Source organism: Cibotium barometz, chromosome 3 (assembly GCF_041138505.1).
Source record: "Cibotium barometz isolate CiBa-2024 chromosome 3, ASM4113850v1, whole genome shotgun sequence".
NCBI lineage: Eukaryota > Viridiplantae > Streptophyta > Polypodiopsida > Cyatheales > Cibotiaceae > Cibotium > Cibotium barometz.
This window is the reverse complement of record NC_141048.1, coordinates 70385831-70410109: the sequence shown is the minus strand read 5'-3', so window position 1 is coordinate 70410109 and position 24279 is coordinate 70385831. Positions and strand designations below refer to the sequence as shown.

At 49.2% G+C, this 24279-nt stretch overlaps 1 protein-coding gene across 1 annotated transcript in view; it reads left to right on the top strand.

Moving 5' to 3' along the window:
- Nucleotides 1-24279, top strand: part of LOC147640487 (uncharacterized) — an 88156-nt gene that overhangs the window by 52510 nt on the left and 11367 nt on the right. Inside the window, exon 16 of the mRNA XM_086781262.1 lies at nucleotides 18103-18182. Coding sequence (XP_086637388.1) covers nucleotides 18103-18182 — 80 coding nt within the window. The remainder of the gene's footprint in view (nucleotides 1-18102; nucleotides 18183-24279) is intronic.

Sequence of the window (24279 nt, the reverse complement as noted above, 5' to 3'; positions counted from 1 at the left end):
CCATCGAGGAGAGGAGGGTGGAGTTCCGATTCCATGCTCGGGCTTCTTTTTGGACACAGGCTGGAGACAGAGTGACTCGAGACTTCTTTGAGGCGACAGGGCCTCGCTTCAGACGAGAGGGTCTCAGGCGTCTTCGGCAGGTTGATGGCCAGGTGGTGGTGGATCCCCCCAGGGTTCGGGTGATCGCCACAAATTTTTACAGGGATCTGCTCTCTGCTGAGCCAGCAGATGACAGGGTGAGAGAGGCTCGGGAGGCAGTCTGGAGCTTCACGAGACCGGTTGTGCCGGCCCATTTGCAGCACTCCCTTCTCTCACCCTTCTTGGATACGGAACTGGAGGAGGCTCTTCAGGCACTTCCTCAGGGCAAATGCCCTAGTGAGGACGGTCTCTCAGTGGCTTTCTTCCAGAGGTACTAGGGTCTCTTGCATAGGGGTTTCAGATTGGCATTCCAGGAGATCATGGAGTCGGGAGACATGCCGGACAGCATGGCAGAGGGGTTGATTCACTTGATCCCCAAAGAGGGAGGAGACAGACTGGAGATTAGACAGTGGAGACCGATCACCTTGCTAGGCACGGCCTACAAGGTCCTAGCTAAGGCGATCAGCAGGCGGCTTCAGCCTCACCTTCCGGACATCATCCACTCCACGCAGACAGGCTTCATCCAGGATAGGAGCATCCTGGATAACATCTTCTCTTTCTGGGAGGCTACGGCTTTGGCTAGATTTCGGCAGGAGGATCTGGCAGTGCTCCTTCTTGACTTCGAGAAGGCATATGTCGGGTGGACTGGGCCTTCTTGGAAGGCACTATGGAGAGGATGGGCTTCCCCCCTCAGTGGATCCGTGGGGTCTCTGCACTCTACACATCGGCCCATAGCCAGGTGCTGATATAGGACGTGCGCGGAGAGAGGTTCCAGCTCTCGCGCTCGGTGCGGCAGGGGTGCCCCTTGGCGCCCTTTCTTTTTCTTTTTGTGGCAGAGGCCATGAGCACTTTCTTGACGGCACAGGATACAGGTTTGCGGGGCCTCCAGCTCCCCATCCGCACCTCGGAGGAGCTCCTAGACTCGGAGTTTGCGGATGACACTGCTGTCTATCTTCAGGGAGGGGAGGAGAACCTCCGCCGCTTCGCCTCAGCCATGGACAGGTTTTGCAGAGCTTCGGGCGCTTTGATCAACTGGCACAAAGTCGTGTGGGTTGTGGGTCAGTTCTGTGCCCCCCCTGACTTGGAGGCCAGTTGATGGGTTTCAGTGGCTGCCCCCGGCACTACAGTGCGCTATTTGGGATGCTATGTAGGCATTGACATATCTCCGGAGCAGCAGATAGCCCCCCTTCTTCTGAGCATTCGGAAGAAGCTTCTGTATTGGAGTACCGCTCGTTTATCTCTGGCTGGCCGAGTGGTTGTGGCCAACCAGGTTCTGCTTGCTACCATGTGGTACATCACTTTTTGCTGGGCCTTCTCTCGGGCGTGCATTGGCCAGGTGCAGAGGCTCATCAGGAACTTTCTTTGGTTCGGTGGCGACGGGCGGCCCGCCAGGGCCAAGGTGGCATGGGCTGTGATCACTCAGCCGAGGGAGAGAGGCGGCCTGGGCATAGTTGATCCTATTTGCCAAAGCCGAGCTTTGCTTGGCAAGTTGGTGGTTCGTGGCTCCTACTAGGCGCTGAGCCGTGGAAGGAGTTTCTTGTTTCCGGGATTCTCAGCCGCACTCCTTCTCTTAGCGGCCCCTGGACCCCCAGCATCAGGTGGATCTTTACAGAGCAGCGATCCAGAGGAGTGGGCCTTGGCTTCGAGGAGCGTTTTGCAGCTAGCCTTCTGAGGGCCTGGGAGCATCTGAGGCCGTCACTCTTCCAGACTCCCCCGGGCACCGATGAGGAGCGCCTGAGGCAGCCATTGATCTGGAACCCCTTGATCCGACTTCCCAGTGGTCATATGGTTGGATCGCGATCTCACGTGTCGTGGGGCCCGTTGAGCTCCGGCCCAGCCCAGTCCCTAGACGACTGGATATGTTTTCAGCAGCTGCCTCTAGAGGCTTAGGAGAGGAGACTCTGCGGGATGAGGGGCAGAGAGTTGATGAGGCAGGACATTGAGGCGGCCATCCCCCGGGAGTGGCGGACTCCAGTACAGGACCCTCCACCTCCACAGTGGATGGGCGTCTTTACTCGGCATGAGATCCTTCTAGCGGTCTGCGGCTCAGCAGAGAGAGTCGCCCCACTCACTTTCGAGGTGGGAGAGGGAGGCCAGCTTCAGAGGACCCGACTAGATTTGGATGAGCTCCAGGGTTGTATTTTTCAGAGGGTGTGGGTGGTCGGCTTTCATCAGAGACAGTGGCATGTAGACCCCTCACCGACCTCGATAGGGGAGGACTTTTCTTGGAGATTATGGGCTTGGGACAGCAGGCCTCTTATTCGCCTTCAGTGGGATCTAGGTGAGTGGCTTTGGCGAGATCCCTACTTGGCCCCTACCAGCCCAGGCATCCCCTTTTTTCAGTACACAGCGAGGCTGGGGCGGCGGATCCAGAGGCACAGGATAGCGGGCACCCCGGCGGCGCGGCCGAGCATTGGCGGAGACAGGGGCTCTCCCCTGCCTTCCTTAGGGACTTCTGGCAGCGCCTTTGGGCCAGCTTCCGGCCCCGGAAGGTGACGCTTTTTCTCTGGCTTACAGTGCATAGAGGACTGGTTGTGGGGGCTTGGCTAGCTTTTGGCAGACACCCAGCGTTGTGCCCTTGGTGCGGCCATGCACAGGAGTCGCAGCGGCACTGCTTATGGGATTGCCCACAGGCACAGCAGGTCTGGCAGCGCGCTCTCAGGATGGTTTTTGCAGGCTCGCCAAGTGAGATGATGGTGACGTGGGGTGCGGTGGCTTGGGCCACGGACAGCGGCCCGGCCCTTGGATACGAGGACGTCCCTGGCAGTGTGACCATCCAGGTCTCTGACAGGGCGATGGCGGTGGTTCCGACGCCAGACTTCTCTTCGGCAGTCTCCCAGGAGGGGGACGGGCACAGATGGGAGACGATCAGCAGCATGACGGCTTGGCACATATGGAGAGCCCGATGTAGGGAGGCCATAGACCGCCAGAGGCGACTCCACCGGCGGAGGTCATACAGGCCCTCTGGGTGGACATCATTCACACCTTGAGAGGACACTGGGGGAAACTTCAGGGCGACTCGGATCGCATGAGAGGTCGCCGCAAGGCGTTCCTCCGCACTTGGCAGCCTGGCCCTTTCCTCATCGCGAGGGGCGAGGATGTCACTTGGTACTACAGGCCTCCAGTTTGGCTCTTCTCACCTCCCGCATGTACTACTAGGTAGCCCCCCCCCCCCAGAGAGCGGCCAGCCACGGGGGTGGAGCTCAGGTGTTCACTGTGTTTATTATCCCTCCTTGTGAGGTGAGCTTTGTAGCCTTATGGCGTTTTCTCATTAACTAATAGAAGGATCGTTTTTCAAAAAAATAATAATAATTAATTACTCGAGTTCTAAGCGTAATCCTATTAATCAATTTTATTATTAAAACTCTACTGATTCCAGCCTAACCCCATCTGGCCCATGGGTTAGCCACCACCCAACCACTGGAATAGTAGAACCAAACAAGTACTCACCCATCCATAATTGAAAGCCTTTCTTAACTTTTGCTTTAGAATATAGATACTCACACACTCCTCTTGCCTGCCTGTTTGCCATCGCAAATTTAGGTCGAGCAAGAAGATGCCATAGGCAACCAAGGCTTCCACGCAACAAGGGTGTACTTAGTGTGTATACAAGATACTCTCTTTCCCCTGCTCTTTTCACATCTATGCCTAAGAGCTCTCCTTTCCTTGCTTCTCCCACACTTCCATGGGGAGAAACTATGGCTTACTTGCGCCACACATCCAGTAAAGGCATTGTCTCGTGCACTTCCCATGTCAACTCATCAATCCCCACATTCATGGCTTATATCCTTGTGAGATACGGCTCTGATATCAATGTAAGGTTTCCATAGAGCTAACCAAGGATTATTTGACATAGAACCATAGAGGGTTAGGGTTAGACTGGCACACATGAGAAATCTATTGGCATATAGTACATGGTTGTAGTGCCACATGTGAACAGGGCATAACTAGGGGCACTTTTTCCCTTTGGGTTTCCCCCCCTAGCACACATGGTGTGAAATGACACCTACCTTTTTATTATTGTTGTACTTTGATATTACATGTGGATTGACTTCTCAGCTCCAGTGCCATAGTCACAAAAAAACCCGTTTCTAACTGTTGAAACCTCGAAATAGTTTCAGAAAACCCTCGAAACCCTCTGTAGTATGACAGTTTTGCCCAAATTTCAGGTTTTGTTTTTTAGGTTTTTGAGTTTTTTTGATGTTGCTCTCTTGGTCCAAACACGCCCCTGGAACTTTCCAACAGGCGGCTGCAAGGAAAAATCATGTCCATGTGCAACTCCCCTTGGCTACATACATACTCTCAATTGATGATTCTCTTGTTCCATTAAAAAACACGCTTAGAGAACTACCTTGTAATGAACCCACGGCTTGCCCTTCGTTGCACTGGATTTTGGTTTTGCATATTCTTGTGTATGGACCATGCTTAGAATGACCTCCCTTATAAAGGTGTCTCTAGGACTGGTTGGCAAACTACCAACGAGGCCAAATGAACATGACCATAAAAGATGTGTCCAAACTGACCATACCTCTCCGGACCACGGGCGCCTAGCCCGGTGCACAAAACGTTGCCCTCTTGGTCCAAACATGTCCTTGGAACTTGCCAACAAGCGGTTGCAAGGGAAAATCCTTCCCTGTCTTAAAAACCTCAAAACGTAACGTTTTTTTTCATGATCATTCTATGTTTTTAGGTGGCTTTGATATGTTTTTTAAATATTTATAATTAATAAAAATATTGATTTTTCGAAACCTCAAGGCTGAGGGATGAAACAAGATTTAGTAAAATGTAGGGCTTTTCTGAAATTCGTGCTTGATTACACAATTGGAGCTACATGGTACATAGAATTTTGGGGCTTTTCTGATTTATGTGCAATTGGCACAAAACTGAGTCTGTTGGTGCATAGAAATTTGGGGCTTTTCATTCTACAAGCCTTGTTTGGATATTTGTGCAAGGAATATGCAGGGATTTGCATTGCAAGTGTCGTCCGGGACACTCGAAAGAGTTACTGCACCCTTGTATTTGGGGCAAAAAGTTTGCTCATGAACTTGTAATTGCCTGGCATAGCACTCTGGTGCGTTGGGATTTTGCTTGGAGGTGTTTTTTACATCACACTTGGTTGCAAGTGTTTGCATATCTCTTAGCAGAGAGACTTTAGCATTATGGCTGGGAATGCAACTGACATATTCGGGTTTTGTCCCAAGAGGACAAACTGGATGACAGTAATTACTTTATATGCATGTAGTTCGAAACCTTCTTGTGACCAAAGGTTTATGGGGTTATGTATCAAGTGAAGATGTACGTCCTACAAACATAGCACTTAACACACTTGGCCGTGGTGCTTAGCAAGTTGTAGCACCTACTCCTCCCACATAGGAGCAGAAGAGATGGGATACTCGTGATGCCCAAGTGATGGCTTTGATTGCTTTGTCAGTAAAGCAATCAATTATAGCGCATATCAGGTCTTGCAGGACCTCATGACGAGCTTGGGATGTATTGGAGACCGTGTACCAGGTTAAGAATGAGGCAAGAGTTGCCTTTCTTAAATGGGAGTTGGAAAATGTGTCCATGGAAGATGGGGACAGCATGGCTGATCATCCTATGAAGATCTAAGATCTTCGAGAGCATTGCTTAACATTGATGAGGTCATTACTAAAAAGGAGTATACTATCATCAGTACCAGAGACTTACTTGAATTTCCACACATTGCTTACTCTGTCTATGCGGGGAAACCGGGAACCAATCTTGTTTGAAGAGTTGGTTGGTTTGTTGCTACAGGAGGAGCAGAATCGGAAGAGCAACTCTTCTGTCATGCGTGGCAGTGATGGGGCTTTTGTTGCCCAAGGCAAGGGCAAAGAAAAAGCCAAAAGTAATTTTCAGCCAAGGGCTGATTTGGGACAGCCTATACAAAAGGCTAAGAATGTTGCACGCAAGCCCAAGAAAAAGGGCAAATGTCCCTATTGCAAAAAGCCAGGTCACTATGTAAATGAGTGCAGAAAGCGGCTTGCAAAGGAAAAGAAAAAGGAAAGCGGCATGGCTGTAGATTCTTCTTCATCACCTGCAGGGAAAGATGATGCGTCAGTATATCTTGTGCAGGATGAGTGGACTTTTCTTGTTTGTAGTTATGATGCATCTTTAGAGCATATGTCTCTCAATGTCAATGAAAGGCTTGACACATGGTACTTTGACAGGTGCTTCTAAACACATAACCTCACAAAGGAATTTTTTAAAGAAGCTTATAGTTTCCCGTGAGCATTGAGGACAAACGATTAACATGTGCAAACAATTCTTCTTATCCGGTCAAGGGAGTTGGTGAGGTGATTCTCACAATAGCAGATGGCATAGACTTAGGTCTTCCAGATGTATTGTATGTGCCTGGGATTAAGAAGAATTTAATGTCAATCTCCTCTTGTGCTAAAAGAGGATATACAATGAACTTTGAGGACGACAGGTGCATTGTCAGAGAACGTGAGAGTGGTTATGTATTAGTCACATCTGGCACATTGTACCATGTGCTATACCGGCTTGATAGGTTTCATAGGAGAGCATGATGCTGGTTTTCACTAACTCATGCCATGCAAGAGGTAGAATTGTGGCATGCCAAGTTTGGGCATGGGAATTATGGCAGTTTGATGCTATCATAAAATGGTGCAAGGCATGCCTTGTGTAGAGCTATGATCAAAACATGTATGTGAAGGGTGCATATTGGCTAAAATGCACAGAAATGCTTTCCCAAAAGATGGATCAACAAGGGTTGTCCGGAAATTACAGCTTGTGCATAGCGATGTGTGTGGTCCTATGCGGACACCATCGATCGGGAAGCATGTATACTTTGTAACCTTTATCGATGATTGCTCCAGATTTGCTTGGGTATATCCCCTGAAGGCAAAATCTGATGTATTTGCATGTTTTTAGCATTATGTGGCGCATGCTAAGAATCAAAGAGGTTGCAAAGTGCAATCCCTCCGTATAGATTGAGGGGGGGAATACATGTCTATTGCTTTCAAAGCTTTTGCAGAAAAGGGCATAAAGCATCAATGCACGATGCCATACTCTCCTCAGCAAAGTGTTGTTGCTGAGAGAAAGAACACGTCATTGATGGAAATGGTTAGATGCATGGTCAAAGGCAAAGGCCCTGCCCGCCTCCCCCTTTCCCCTAGGCATCTATTGCCTACTCTGCCTCCTGCCAACACCGCGCCGTAGCTCCCCTCCCCCCGGCTGCCTCTTGTCAGTTCTCAGCCTCCTCTCCTTTTTCCTGTCTTGTGTAGGTTGAGCTTTCTGTTTCTTCGGGATTTTCCGCTCATTTCGGCGAGTTTCGGCCTATTTTGGTCTTCACACGCAAGAGGACTCCATGGCAGTCGCTTCAGCATCCCCGACTGAAGCCGCCATTGCTTGCATTTTTTTCCGTAAACGGATCTTCAAATTTTTGCCATGACTGTTGCCACATTAGGGGCCTCTACCCTGGTTTGCAAAATTGTCGGTAGCCGCCCTGCGCATGGATAGGTGACGGATTCTTTTACTTGCGAGCCTCATTGGTGAGCCTACAAAGATCATGGATATTCACCCTATGGGGTGTGGATGGTATGAGGTGGAGTTCGACTAGCCAACGGCGTCAAACGGAGTCATGCAGTTGAGCCCCCTTGCATTGCGTACGGCGCAGGCCTTCTTTGTGCGGTGGCAGCACGACTTCGATCTTGCGTCTATCCTTTGGCTGGCACGTCGGGCTTCCCAGTGAGACAGTTTGTTTCCCAGGCTTTAGGAAGGAGTACCTTCCTCTTCTTCCGGTGATTGGTGGTGCCATCGGAAGAGTGATGGAGTCCCCCTCCCATTACTACCTCGGCCCTCACACGGGTTGTCACCAGCTTGGACATTTCCCAGTATGAAAGGGGTCTGGGTGACTCCAAGATGTCTAAATATTTTGGAAAGTACAAGCTTTGGGAATGGGGGATTATCCTAGAATACAAAGGACCACACTCCTAAAATTTAGGAGAGTTGCTATTTTTGGCCCGACTCCGATGGAAATTCTGTTCGTGTCATTACATCTGTAATTGAGCAAATACCAAGAGTTGGCAAAGTGCCTATGACAGAATGTCTACCAGTTGGGATATTTTTAGAGATAAAGTTTATGGAAGGACCCATCTCTTAGATTGGGACATGTGGCAAGAAAGTGGACCAAAGTGAGACAAGTGGCGTGACACTTGTTAGAAAGTGGATCAAAGTGAGACAAGTGGCCTCACACTTGTCACTTCAGCTATTGTGTGGCTCTCCACTTGTCATTGTAGCCTTCTCTTGCCATTTTAGCTCATGGGAGGCCCAAATGTATAAATTGGAGCCCTCTCTCTTCATTAATAGAGGCTCTCTTGTTGCACACTAGCCTCTACCACCGTTGAAGGCTTCCCTAATGATAGTTACTCTCTTTCTCTCTCTTGAAGGCTGCCCATGAAGAATACCGGCTGTTGGGGTCTGTTTTGGAGGCTTCCATTGCGAAGAAATACTGAAGGCAAGGGTATTTAATCATTTATTATGATTTCTAGCCATTGTACTTGTTGTGCCAGCCTTTGTACCTGCTGTACCAGCCATTGTACGGACTGCACCAGCTTCTGTACTTGCTATACCAGCCACTGTACCTGCTGTACTAGTCATTGTACATGTTGTACCAGGATTTGTACTTGCTGTACTTGTTGTACCAGCCACTGCATTGGCTGTACAAGCCATTGTACCTGCTGCACCAGCCATTGTACCTGCTGTACCGGTTGAATGGAGAGTTGTACTTGCTGTACCAGCTCTATTGCATGAAGACCCGTGGTTTTTGGGGAAGAATCAGTACCCACACGGAGGTATATGGATTATGTTGTTGGCTCGGCATTTCTACAGCCTATGTTCCAGCTCAGTTGCCTCGTGTTGGGCTGTGTTATGGATAATCTAGCATCTCCATGGGGAGAGTAAGGCCCTCAAAGCTTGTACATGATATATTACTCCTTGGGTAATAAAATACTCCGCCCGGGGGGGGGGGGGGGGGGGGGGGGGGGGGGGGGGGGGGGGGGGGGCATTCCCGGCCTCTTTGCGGTGTCACACGTGCGAGCTCCATTTTCAGCATTTGTGGATGTTTTATTGCTTTTATGTTTTAGCAAAGTGATGATGGATATGTGTTAAGGCTGTGGCCATGTTTAAATGTTTTAATATGCATTGATGGTATCAACAAGTGTGTCAAAGGCCCTAGTCCCCGGGCGGCGCCGCGAGTTACACGGGCAGCTGGGATTCCATCTCTCCGCGTCTGTGTTGCCTGCGAAATTTTGTGCTGCATTGTATATCTATTCCTAGCCTTTGGGGCGACCCCATCTAGCAGCTCGTGGAGTATTCAGGCCTTTCATGTCAATGCTTCATTTGCAGATAGATGGGCCATTTAGCCGGATCTTGCCCTCGACGGCAGTTCAGGAGACCGCCTCCGATGGTTCCTCCCCCCTGCCCATTCAGATCCTCACCAGGGGGTAGAGAGAGAGGCAACGTCAGACGGAGTCATGCAGCTGAGCCCCCTTGCATTGCGTACGGCGCAGGCCTTCTTTGTGCGGTGGCAGCACGGCTTTGATCTTGCGTTTGATCCTTTGGCTCGCATATCGGGCTTCCCAGTGTGACAGTTTATTTCCCAAGCCTTAGGAAGGAGTACCTTCCTCTTCTTCCGATGATTGCTGGTGCCATCGGGAGAGTGATGGAGTCCCCCTTACACTTCTACCTCGGCCCTCGCATGGGCAACTCGGATTCCATCTCTCCGCGTCTGTGTTGCCTCGCCGGATTATGTGCCGCACTGTATATCTATTCCTAGCCTCCAAGGCGACTCCATCCAGCAGCTCGTGGAGTATTCAGGCCTTTCATGTCAATGCTTCATTTGCAGGTAGATGGGTCATTTAGCCTAGATCTTGCCCTTGGAGGCAGTCCAGGAGACCGCCTCCGCTGGTTTCTCCCCCCGTTCAGATCCTCACTAGGGGGCAGAGGAGAGAGAGAGGCAGGTTTTCAGGCAGCGGAGCATCAGGTCTTGACTACATATGACCTAGTTGCCGGCGAGTAGCGAACGGTTGGTTGCGTCCGCTCCTGCTGTCCAGGGGACCGCCTCCGGTGTTCCTCCCCCCCCTTCCTCGTTCAGATCCTCACTAGGGGGCAGAGAGAGAGAGAGAGGCAGGTTTTCAGGCAGCGGAGTATCAGGTCTTGACTACATATGACCTAGCTGCCGGCGAGTAGCGAACGGTTGGTTGCGTCCGTTGTTGCTACTGTGCACGCCAGACTGGCAGAGCTCAAGAGGGATTGGTTCTGTCAGAGAACCATTTTGAGCATATATCCCAGCACCTTCCGTTGGTGACGTGCCCCCTCCAGTCATGGAGCGGGCCCCTCCGGCCCCACTGGTTTGGCGGCCGATCCCCCCCCCCCCCCCTCTTCTGGCCCTCAGTGCCTTGTGAGGGCCAGTTGACCTCTCTGAGCCCCGGCGGGCAGCCTACCTCTCCGATGGATCTCTCACACAGCAGCACCTGTATCCGGTGTCTCCGCCCTCCCACGCTGCCGCCCTCGCCTCCCTCCTCCTCCATCCTCGACACCGACTCTACTTGCAGTAGTTCACTCTGCCTCGTCCTCTCATCCGAGCTCTCCCTCCCCCCCTTCCGCTCTCCAGAGCACAACCCCCCCCCCCCCCCCCCCCCAAAGAGAAGAGGTAGCTTGCGAGTTCTGTCCCGCCGTTGATTCACCGCTTTTTCTGAGCCGATTGAGATGACCATTGTCGCCTCCCTAGTGAGGGCTCTCTCGGTGGGGCCCCCAGGATATTGGGGCTGCCCGTGGATTATAGTTTGTTTAGATGTTTGCCGGGGCGCGGAAGGACTTATATGTTGAGGAGACAGTAGCCCCCATTCGGGTATGCGTGGTTTTTCACCACTCCAAGCCCTCTACGCTAGATAATGGCGCGAAGATCTCCTCTTTCCCATTGAGTGTAGCCAAGAGGAACGGAGTGGGACTCAGAGTTGGTGGCAGCCGCCATCCAGGGATAGGTAGTTGAGCTCTCCCACCATCTCCACGATCTTCGCTTCATTGACATTCTCACTCATTTTTGGCCTTTGGCCAGGATGGAGCTTGGAGGCTGAGCCCATTGAGACCAAGACGGGGAGATGGTGCCTCCAGCCTGGAGGTGTTGCTTCTTGTATTCATGCATACTTCTGCCGCAGTACCTCTTCCCCCTTCTTACAGACACCGCCATTGTGATCCATGGAGTCCGGGTATGCATACGCTCGCGCTCGGATAGAGTGGCGACACATGGAGTACATGATCAGTGCCCACATGGTGGCGTGGCGTGCTGTCGTCCCCGCACGGATTGTGACTATTCCCTATCTAACCCCCCAAGACTCTTCGAGTGGAGGACAGTTCTGCTACCGCCGCATCACACGGAGATTGATATGTGGATTATCTCATAGACATACAGGGGAGCCTTAGTGCTTGCAGAGACGAGGCATCCTCAGTGGCGAGCTTCAGAGAGTTGGGGGACCCATCGACATTCTATTCCTTCAGGAGCATCACCTTTTAGAGGGGCGCATTCGTTGATGCGGGAAGATTCTTCCAGGCAAGAGTACTTTCTGGTCCCCATCCTTCGGCCCCTCAGGGACGTAGGGAGGTGTGTGTGTTTCTGTCAGTGAGCAGCTTTTGCCAGCAGGAAAGGCTCAAGAGTCATAGTCCCGGGGCGTGGAGAGTGGATTACCGTATTGATCGTTGGCTTCCTCAATGTTTATGCTCAAACGCCGCTGCAAGTGGAGCCCACTTTTGGAGCCCAGTCCGGCATGCCCTCTCCCAGCTGACTTTGTGGCTTGGGCGGTGACTTCAACATGATAGAGGCGGTAGAGGACAGACTTGGAGGTGGCACGGCCACCGTCTCAGGAGCAGAGTATTCGGCTTGGGAGGAGATGATTCTAGTACTCAAGGGACAAGACCCTTGGCATCTTCTAGAGTTTTGGCGTAGCCTGGGAGCCTTAGCTTCTCGAGATCAGATAGGAGGAGCACGGGCCCCAAACCTTTCTAAACTAGATAGGTTTTATGTTGATGATTGGTGTCCTGGTAGGCACTTCTTTTTATGATCATGCCTCGGTTATTCTGTCCTTAGAGGACCCTTGGAGGCATGCGAGCTCTAGGATTTCGGACAGCCTCATTTAGAACCCCGAGAATGGCAGCAGGATAGAGCAAATTTGGGCGCAATTGGACTTTATCTGCTGCGTGCACATTGGATGTGGGCCTAGGGGAGATTAGCAGTTTCCTGCAGGAGGTAGTTGGAGGGATTCCGGGAGCAGGAGAGGAGTCTAGCCTCTTTATAGAGGCTTTAAGAGAGATCCCCTGATAGCCAGTGGATCGAGAGTTAGCTGCTGCCGCCCGCACGGAGATTAGATCCATCGAGGAGAGGACAGGTATCATGCCAGGGCTCCATTCTGGACTCAGGCCAGCGACAGAGCCACAGGGGATTTCTTTGAGATAGCCGCCCCCACAGGAGGAGAGACGACATTTGTAGGTGCGTGGCTAGGATGGAGCTATTGTTTCAGATCCCCCCCATGTGCGAGCCATTGCCATGGACTTTTTTCGATCTCTTCTCACAGGTGCCCCATTATCTCCACAGGTGGTTCCCCCTATCTTCGGTCCTCCTTATTGACACCATTCACTGCTGAGGAGTTGGCAGAGGCATTGATAGGCACTTCGCAGGGCAAATGCCCGGGGGCGGATGGGCTTCCAGTCTCTCTCTTTCTTTGTCATTGGGACCTCATGGAAGGGCGGTCTGTGAGTAGTCTTCAGTGAGATTATGATCACATGTGCCATGCCAGAGAGGCTCTCAGAGGGCTTGATTCAACTTGATTCCCAAGGAGAGTGGTGAAAATTTAGAGATCTGGCAGTGGAGATGCATCACTCTTTTAGGGGACAAGACAGCCTATAAGATCTCGGCTAAGGTCCTTAGCAGGAGACTTCAGCCTTTTCTCCTAGACTTGATCCATGACACTTAGACTGGCTTTGTTCAGGATCGAAGCATTCTGGACAACATCTTTACCTTTTGGGAGGCGATAGCTTCGGCCAGGATGTGGCAAAAGGACCTCATTGTGCAGCTCTTATACTTTGAGAAAGCTTATGATAGGGTGGATTGGGAGCTTTTTGGAGGGCACAATGAGTCAGATGGAATTCCCCATGGAGTGGATTCGTGGAGTTTGAGGACTTTACTTAGCCTCACACAGTCAGGTTCTCATTCAGGGAGCACGTGGTGAGAGATCCCCCGTTTCCGCTCGGTTCGGCAGGGCTATCTCTAGCACCTTACCTCTTCCTATTCGTCGCCTAGGCCATGAGTAGTTTTCTCTCAGCCCAGGAGACCGAGCGTCAGGGATTGCTTCTTCCGCTGCGCACACAGGAGGAGTTGCGTGACTCAGAGTTTGTAGACGACACAATAACTTTCCTTGTAGGAGATGTGGGGAATTTCTAGAGATTTGCGGAGGTGATCAGATTTTCTGCCGCGCATCAGGAGCGCATATCAACTGGTACAAGTTGGGCATTGAAATCTCTCCCGAGGCACCTCAGATGTCTACCTCGTCCCCACCGACGTGACCAATGAAGTCAGCCACCTCATCGATGTATAGCCCAAATAGTGTAGGAGAGAGTGGGCATCCTTGCTTCACACCTATGGTGCTAGCAATAACATCAGATAGCCCCCCGGGGCATCGTATGCGCCCGAGGACCTGCTCATATAAAGCATAGATGCCGCAAACCATCTTTGATGGGATCCCCAATGACTGTAGGCGCTGGAAGAGTCTCTCTCGTGGCACCGTGTCAAATGTTTTGCGGAAATCCACAAAGCAGCAGTATAATCTCTTCTCCCATGCCCTAGCCTGGTCAATCAGACATCTCAGAGTGAATATATGGTCAATAGTGGAGAAAGCTCGTCGGAATCTAGCCTGCCCTGGTGCTCGCAGTCCCTCCTCTACATATGAGCTCAACTCTGCCTCCAGCATTGCGCCATAAAGTTTGGCCAATGTATGACCAATCATGATAGTCCTGTAGTTGGTGGGGTCTAGCAGGTCTCCCGCTTTAGTGGAGAGGTACGATGGTGTGCATAGTCCACTCAGCTGGTAGGCCCTCCACTAGTGCCCTATTAAAGAGGTGAGCAACAAAGGGTCCCAGTGTGTCACCTGCATAAATAAGATGCTCACTCTGGATACCTGTGTGGTAAGCTGATCTCTCATGCTGTAACCGGCGGATAGCTCTCTCTACCATCGAGGCGGTAAAGAAAGTAGAGGTGGTAGGGCGGGACTCCTGTGGTTGTGGTATGGGCGGCTGCTGAGGGATATGGTAGAGGCTCTTTGCATATGTGTGCCATGTGTGTGGATCTTCAATCAGGGTACGAGGGCGAGGCTCTCTCATTTTGCGCCATGCAGTGGCTGCATCTCTGCTTATGAGTAGGTGGTATATATCCCAGTAGTGTGCCTCCTCATATGCACGCCTCTTATGGCGTGTGAGGGTCCTCATCTGTCGGCTCACCTGCCTCTGTGTAATGGTCCCCAGTGCTCTCTGGGCACGGAGGTGTCTATATAGCTCTCTGCACTCATCATCATACCAGCGATTCTGGGGCATGCTCCCATATCTATCTGTGTGTGCAATGTGTGTTTGATGCGGGTGGTTGCCGTATGTAGTAGAGATGACAGCTGGGTGGTGAGTGTGTCTAGAGGTGACAAGGGATCTATCTGGAATAGCCCATCATATACATGATGCTCATATATGTCTGCCAAGTCATGGGTGAAGTAGAAAGTTGTATGCGATGCCTGTGTGGGCTGTGTGGGTGCTTGTGTGGAGCCCGCCGGTGACAGTAAGAGGTACATGTGATCCGCACCAATAGGACAAGGGGGGATGGTGAAAGATGTCACTGCCTGTGTGGTCTCCATGGACCCCATGATGTAGTCCATTTAGCTACCCCCCCCCCCCGATCGTGAAAAGCATGTTAGTGCTCCTGAATCCTGCCACTGTCTCATCCCGTGTCGCGCTCCCAGCTCAAGTAAGTGATGACCATATCTGGTGTTATCCGGCCCCATGTCCTCTGACACCCTACAAGCTCGTGTGTCCTCCACCTCTAGTGTGTGCATCACCTCGGGGTGCTCGAAATCATAATTGTCGCAGTGTCGGCTTTGTGTCCGTGCATTGAAGTCCCCCATAAGGAGGACTTCCCCCAGGTTGGTGTAGTGTATGATCTCATCTGAAAGGGCTGCATATGGTGACTCTCCCAATGGCCCTGTGTCCTCCTCCTCCCCTCTACTCTCCTCCTCTGCTGTCATGGCATATCTTGATCGTCTAGGAGAGAAGTAACATAGAGCAATGTATAACACCCTGCCTGCTGAGAGCTGCAATCTAATCCACATGTATCTAGCCTCCTGGTCACGTGCTATGAAACCGGCCTTCAGAAACCAAAGGGCGGTGGAACAAACACTTGCACATAAAACACTTCAACACCATTGAGGACCTAGAAAAGGAAAACAAACAGGGGGAGCTAGAGTGCTCCTGCAAATAGTACACGGACACCGATTGGCCCCAAAACGCAGTGGCGCCCCTTGCGGTATTTCTTTAATTGATTATAAGAGCTTTGATTACAATATAAAGCTGGTAATTCAGCCGTCCCAGTAGAACTCCTGAAGCCTGCAAAGAACCTGCATCTGGCTTCATGTCCACACGGCATCCACAAATAAATCCAGCCATTGTTCACATCGAAAGACTCTCCCACATTGAGTCTGCATACAGAAGCTTTCTCCCATGATCAAGGCTGCCACAACCATCCATAGCCTCTCACACTATGAACAGCATCACACCCTGACACATCCAGTGCTTCTGCATCACAACACAAACTCCCAAACTGTCTCTCAAAAGAGAACTCGTATCACAGCACAGCATACCATACAGTTGACACACCTGTACAAACCCTCTCTACCATCCAAGGGTACTATCCATCTCTGTCATGGATTCCTGTCCCCTGTCTATCCAGTAGCAAGGCTGTACCAAACATGTGTCCATTCCTGTACCCTTTGCCTGCATGTGACCTATCTCCTGGAGAAACCCAAAAACATGCTTCCTCGTCAACAACGGCATACATCTAGTTACCTGTTCCCTCATGAAACATCTGGCAACATAGAGATGCCCAAAACTGTAGGTCCCTCTGTTCCTTTCTAGCAGGTGGAAAACAATCTGCTCCATGAGCACGCAGCCATGCGAGCTTGCATCACTCCCATGCCAAGAAACATAACCAAAAGACCTGTACTTGCAGCCAAAAACCCAAGTACATAACTGAATTTGCAGCCAAGCAAAAACAGCCCATAAACTGTCCTGTTTCCACCCTCTGAACTGCCAAACCCTTCCTCTCACAAAGGGCCAGAGAAAACCACTCTGGAACAGTCTTGAGCCAGTGAAAAGAGAGACTCCGAAAGACATCACCTGTAGTCCCACTTGCTCACAAAGAAAGAGAAACTTACAGTCTTGATGTCGGTTTCCACAAGGAAGAAAAGACTCGAGGAAAAGCCCCGAATTGTCTTGTCCTCTTGTCTTGCAGCCGGAAGAGGGAGAATACTTGTGAGAGAACCTGCTGTCCAGCCTTGTGTTCCCTTCTCACAACTCACACTTCCCAACTGACAACCATCTTCTTGCCAAAAGCAAAGGAGAGAGAAAAGAAAGAACCTGCAGGCGCCTGTGTACTCTGCAGCACAGCAGCCAGCTTATCCTCCAAAAAGCCAAAGAGAGAGAAGAAAAAGGATCTGTGTTTCTGTCCTATTGTGCAACACACCAGCCAGTAGCTTCCCTCTTCAAGAGTCAGTTCAGAGCCTGAATTCAGCTGCGCCTGCATACACAACAGCTTTGCTTGCTTGCAACTCTCTCCAAAAAACAAGAGAAAGCTGAAGCGCAGCCCTGCAGCCTGCCTGTTTTCAGAAACCCCTCTCCCTTGCGCTGCCCGCCAGCCTTTCCCTGCAGACCCGCGTAGCCACACATTCTAGCCTGCCGGTATGCAAGAGCAAGAGAGAGAGAGAAGCCAGCGCAGTCCACTTCTCCCAAAAAAAGCACACATGTCCACAAGAGATAGGCGCCTACTACCTGCCAGCCCCTCCTCTTTCCCAAAAAGCACACGTTGCCCCAAAATAGCTTATGGGCCACGTTTTCTTCATAAATGGCATTAAAAATTACTTTAAAGGTTTTTAAAACCTTTTAAGTTAAAATTCCTTTGCCCCCTTTCACACATGGGGTTATCCACACATGGGCTTCCATCTTCACTCCCACTTGATGCCATTCACACTGTCAACCATGTCCCCGTGCACACCTGCATCTTGTCCAGAGAAAAACACAGGGTCGTGACATGCTACCACCTGTAGGCGCTCCTGTAGCTCTCGCTTGAAGAGTCCCGCTATACCTCCAGATCCTCTTGATGTGCTCTGCCGTGTGTGGTCCCCCTGTATGTAAACTCCCACTGATAGCCCTCTACTTTGGGTAGCCCCCTCTTTGGGCTCTGGTGCGTCTCTGTAAGTAGTATGATGTCCTGTCCCTCCATGACCTCCCCCATCCTCCCAGGATGTGTCCAAAGTGCTCTATTGCAGTTCCAAACTGCTATGTGTAGCTGTGAGAGAGAGAGAGAGAGAGAGAGAGAGAGAGAGAGAGGCCATGCTCCCTTACCGCTTAAGCTGGTCTCACTTGTTGCATGTATTTGGGTGGAAACATCAACAATTAGTGGTTATGATGAAAGTTTACCTAGTTATGTGAGGAACTATGAAATCTTAGACCCATTTTTAAACTTAAGGGATCATACGGGTGACCATATTTGTCCATAGTCAAAACCTGTCTAAATTGATTGTTAAAAGTCATCTTGTTGGTGATAAAATTTGGTATTGGCACAGCCCTTTTTGGTTGAAAAAATGATCAATGTGTTTGACATTTTGAAGCTTCTATGATCAGGTCTGCAGATACTGCACAACATGATAAAGCAAAGTAAGAAGGACTATAAGAAGACACCGATCATCCGCAAGCTTTTGAAGGTGTGGGCAGCTTACCTGGCCGTTTAGTATTAATCTGCATGGTTTATTGATGTCTCCTCATAGCGTAGTGGTTAGCGAGTCAAAGTATCTAGGCGAGGTCGTATGTTTGATTTATGCTCTCTAAGGCATGGGAACGACATTGCAAGGCGGTTGGGAAGAGCCTGTCAAGAGGTGTGTGGGTGTGTAACTGTCAACAGGTGTGTGGGTGTGTAAAAATTCTCAAAGAAAAGAAAAAGATTTGTGTGTGGGGATGATGGTCTGCTCACAGGTGTGTGGGTGTATGCTCTCTAAGGCATGGGAACGACATTGCTAGGCGGTTGGGAAGAGCCTGTCAACAGGTGTGTGGGTGTGTAAAAATTCTCAAAGAAAAGAAAAAGATTTGTGTGTGGGGATGATGGTCTGCTCACAGGTGTGTGGGTGTCAGTGTAAAAACTCCCAAAGGAAAAACAAAGAGAAAGTTACAATTAAGCCAGTACGATGTGTAGTATAGTCCTGAAAGAGGGACTGGTTTGCTCATGACCCAGCCACCTTGTGAGCATCCTGGAGCCTGAGGCTAGACCAAGAGTCCCCACCCAAGCCATGGTATCCCCATACCACCAGGATCACCAGCCATGATCCCTTGAGATTTTCCCACATGGAAAATGGGTGCCAGGCTTGGCGACATGGAAAATTATGTTTTAAATTGTGCATGTGATTTATGCTGTGTTTGCATGTTGTGTGGGAGGCAGACGTGGACATTATTTGATTTTTTGCACCTGTGAAAATCCCTAAGATGCATGTTTGAGTGTGAAACTAACATTATGGTTCAGTTTGTGCATTCATCCATTGATTGTGGCTTTTGCAGATGGTAAGTTAAACCTTTGGCCTAATTTTTCGTTAAGTTAAAGCTAGAAAGCATACTTAAAACACATGGAGAAAAAGCATTGGTTAATAAACATCATGTCTTCATGTGTGAAATGGAGACATGTATGCCTTCTTGGTGAAAAGCATACCCAAGTCAGTATATAAGGATGATGTTCAGAGTCTCTGTGCTGGTTGCATGAACGAGCTGAACAAACATGTGTACGTAGGTGGTTCACAAGCTAGAGATGGAGTAGGTGCAGCTGTCTGCTGTAGATGGAGCACACAGCCACCAGCAAGGTCGCCTAGCGAAGAGAAGTAGACTGCTAGAGAATCAACCAACCTGCTGGACAGGGAGGAGTCGCCGACTGTAGCTCAGCCTGAATGGACAGGAAGCGTCTGGTTACAGTTTGATAGGAGCAGAAGCGTAGCCTTCAGGTGGTGGCAGCCGCCTGCTGAATAGGCAGAGCAGCCTGCAGGAAAACAGGCGCAGCCACCTGTATGGGAGGAAGTGCAGCTGCTGTGCAGGGGAGGCAGCCGCCTGTTGGAGAAGAAAAGAAGCAGCTTGCTGGTGAACACGCGCAGCCTGAAGTGATGCAGGAGAACCAAGGTGATGAACGCCGGGATACCTACGATAGAAGTGGTGGCTCCAGCTCTTTGGTGGTGTGGGTAGGTGACCGTGCACCCACCCCCACACACACACAAGATAAGTGAGGCTCCCCACCTTGGCCCCTAAGTGGGTGCCCACTTTTAAGTGAGTATGGACATATAACCTTATAAAATGAAAGGTTAGAGATTAAAGTATTAAACCAACATGTGTAATATACTTACCACATGTTCACATGCACCAAAACTCGTCAGAAGACAAAGCAATTTTCACGACTCAATGGCAGGCGTCCCCGCTCAGTAAGTGACACGTCAAGCAGGCAAACACAAAAATACAAGTCATGCGAAAACAGTTTCAAACATGCAGAACATGAGTGCATGTGCAAATAGTATCATGGATATATCTCCCGTTCATGGAACAAGTACAAAATATCTGTCGGGCACAAAAATGGCACGACGTAAAACATAAATCCTGGTCTTCCTATGGAGTGACAGTCCCATAGGTAAGACACAGTTCCAGGCACGAGCCTCCCTATGGAGTGACAGTCCCATAGGCAAGACATTGCACGAATACTGGCTCTTCCATGGCGTGACAATCCCATGGATAGAACACAGTCCAGGTCATACACAGGTGGCACCAGTCTGGCTGCCGTCCATACGACACCTTCCAGCTAACACGGGTGGCAGCAGTCTGGCTCCCGTCCATGTCAGCAAAATACTGGCCTCTTCACATGAGACACCAGCTTGGCCTCAAGTGAACGAGACACAAAAACTGGAGATGGACCAAATGGTCGGCCAATTGGTGACATCCCCCCCGAGCTTCTAAAGAGTTGTCTTCATCTGAAAAGCCTCAAGATATGCCTGCAACAACTATGGGTAGTCAACAAAATAGTCCTCATTTACCCATTTTGCATCAATAGGCAAATAATTTTTAAACTTCACAAGGTATCTCCTGGAAAGTTTCTCTGCAGGTACCTTTCGCTCCTTGTGAAAAACAATTTGTTCTGGCTGGAGGATCTCCTCAAGCTCATCAATCTCGGGCGGATCTTCTGTGACAGGCTCATCAGGATCTGGCCCCACATATTTCCGAAATAGACTCACATGAAATGCATTGTGAATCTTCCAGTGACTAGGTAAAGCAAGCCTGTATGACACTTCATTGATCTTCTGAATCACCTTGAAGGGTCCATAATAGCGAGGAGAAAGCTTAGGATATGATCCTTCTCGTCTTGGCCTCTTCCGAAGCCTAGCTTTCTCAAATTTCAGCAAAACCCAATCACCTTCTTTGACTTGCAGCTCCCTACTATGCTTGTGAGCAGCCATTTTATGCTTATCTTGAGATCTTGCAATGGCTGTCCGCACCTGAGCAAAGGCTACTTCCAAGTCACGAACATATTCATCAGCTGCAAAAATCTCATCCTTTGTAAGAAGGATGGGTGGCAATACCACTCTACCATAAATAATCTCAAACGGAGCCTTTCCGGTGGAGACATGGATTGTATTGTTGTAGGCAAACTCAACAAGTGGAAGATACTTCTCCCATGCAGTCTTTTGATCTGCCACATAACACTTCAATAAATCCAACACGGCTGAATTTGCAGCTTCACTTTGCCCATCCGTTTGGGGATGATAAGATGATGAAAACTCAAGTTTAGTACCCATATTATCAAATAAAGCCCTCCAAAAGAGGCTGGTAGTCGTGGAATCTCTATCCCCAACAAAGGATTTAGGCATACCATGATGCTTGAAAATATTAGCAAGAAAAAGCTTTACCATACGATCAGCTTTAATGGTTTTCTTGACGGGCAAGAAATGAGCTTGCTTGCTAAACCTATCCACAATGGTCCAAATAGCATCATTCCCATGCTGGGATCTAGGCAAGTCCATAATAAAATCCATAGTAATACTTTCCCAAGGTTGCGAGGGAATAGGCAATGGCTGAAGCAAACCTGGAGGTTTTTGCCTGTCAAATTTCACCTTTTGGCAAGTAATACATGCATGCACATAAGCCTCAATGTCTTTACGCATGGTTAGCCAAAAGAAATATCTCTGAATCATGCGTGTAGTAGGCATAATACCTCTATGACCAGCATATGGTGGAGCGTGACATTCGTCCATAACCTTTGGACGCAAATCCTTCACCACACATAGGCAATTATCCTTCGTAAGATAACCCTCGTTGATAGCATAAGAGGCATGTGAATAACCAGCCATCAAATTAGTCCATATATGGCAAAAATCAGCATCCAAATGATACAAATCTCGCATAGCAGAAAAGTCTCCATGAGAGGCCACTGAGACTGCAGCTACATAAGGCCTCCTGGATAATGCATCGGCCACCACATTTTTCTTTCCTGGAGTATGCACAATCTGAAAATGAAATATGGAAAGAAAGTTTGCCATTCTCATCTGCTTCTCTGAAAGCTTTGTTTGAGATAGAAAATATCTCAAGCTTTGATGATCTGTCTTGACTACAAATTCAGCCCCAAGAAGATAATGTTTCCATATCTTTAAGGCATGAATTACAGCCAAGAACTCTTTCTCATAGATATCCATATGAAGCTCAACATCATGCAAACAACGGCTCTCGTATGCAACTGCATGTCCTTGATTTAGGACAGCTCCTATACAATCACCACAAGCATCACATTCAACTACGAATGACTTGTGCAAGTCAAGAACAATCAAAACTGGACCACATATGATAGCATGTTTGAGCTGCAAGAAAGCATCCTGTTCTTTTGAAGTCCATTTGAAAGTGGTTTTCTTCTTTGTGAGATCATGTAGAGGAGTGGCTATCATGGCGAAATGCCTTATGAAACGCCTATAGTAAGAACATAATCCCAGAAAACTACGTACTTGATGTACGTTTTGCAATTCGGGCCAATTTTGAATGGTCTCTATCTTTGCAGGATCCATTGTTACTCCATCTTTGGATACAATATGACCAAGATAATGAATCTCTGAAAGGAAGAACTCACTTTTCTTGGCATTAATGAAAAGTTTATGCTTCCGCAACTCTTCGAACACTGTGACCAAATGAGTTCTGTGTTCCTGCTTATTCTTGGAGAAAACCAAGATATCATCAAAGAATACTCCTGTGAATTTGCGATGGGGTCGGAATATCCTATCCACCATACGATTAAACGTGGCAGGAGCATTGGTGAGACCAAAAGGCATTACCAAAAATTCATATAATCCGAAGGCTGTCCTGAATGCAGTTTTATGGACATCTTGTGGTACCACTCGTATTTGGTGATAACCACTCTTCAAATCAAGTCGGCTAAAACAAGCCGAGCCATCAAGCTTATCCAAAATATCATCAATTCGCGGAATTGGGAATCTGTTCTTGATGGTAAGCTTGTTTAAAGCTCTATAGTCCACGCACATGCGGAATGATCCGTCCTTCTTTAGAACAAGAAGTAGAGGAGAGCAATAAGGTGAGGGGCTGAACCAAACCTTTCTCTAAAAGCTTGTTTACCTGCTTCATGATCTCTTCTTATTGTGCAGCACTCACTCGGTAAGCGGGTTTGTTGGGTGGAGAACTACCTGGCACAAGATCGATGCAACGATCTTCGGGCCTTTGGGGAGGTAATTCACCGACAATGTATCAGCAAAACAGTCGTTGAATGCATAAAGAAAATTCAGCCTATCATTAGTTATAGCATCCACATTTTGATGATTTGGCACAAGGCTATCACGAACAAAAACCAAGTACGCAGAAAGACTCTTTTTGATTGCTTTAATAATTTGGATGTGAGATACAAGTGGGATGGAATCCCCTTTTTTCCCAGCATCAATAAAATGCATGCGGCCTTTATGCATAAAAGAAATCATATTGGTCTTGTACTCTTTGCGGGGCTCAAGCCTATGATGCCATGGCTTGCCCAACAATACATCACATCCATTTAGTGGAGCAACTAAGAAATGTTCATTATCAAGGTAGCCCTGGATATGTATGCGCAACTTCCCTATCAACGGGGTAACCTGCACCCCTTTTCCCACAAATGCAGCTTCAGCTTCAATCGGAGGTCCCATGTTCTCTACCTCAATACCCAATGCAGCTGCCGTTTGCATAGAGATGAAGTTATCGGTTGCACAGTCATCAAACATGAATAGGACGGGTTGATCCTTGATTTGTCCCCAAGCCTTGCATACCATTCGCTCTTTTGCATCATGTTCAGTGTTTCCCTGCACATCGGGAACTGCATGTACATTAGCCTTGGTCTGCTTGTCCTCGTGCTTTGGTTTGCGGTCAGGGCATTGTCGAAACTTGTGGTCTTTGCTACCACAAGAAAAACACTTTCCCTCCTTGGCATATTGCTCTCTTTGCTCCGGGGTCAAGCCGAATTTGTTCTTCTTTGGGCCCTGATCTTTGGATGGGGTATTTTCAGCTTTACCACCCTTGTGGGTCTCCCGGAAGTTATTTTTAGGTAGCTGGCCACCCTTTTGCAGATTTGGGACAGCCTTGTCTTTCCCCTTTGAACCGCCTTGATCCTGCTTAATTTTGAGCACCAATTGCTCCGTAGCAAGAGCAGAAGCTGTGAGCTGTTGCAAAGTATGTTTCGGGTGCAATTCAATGCCCGAACGATATGCTGGTTGCAGTCCAGAGTGAAACTTCCTCTTTCTTTCATCCTCCGTGATTTGCATA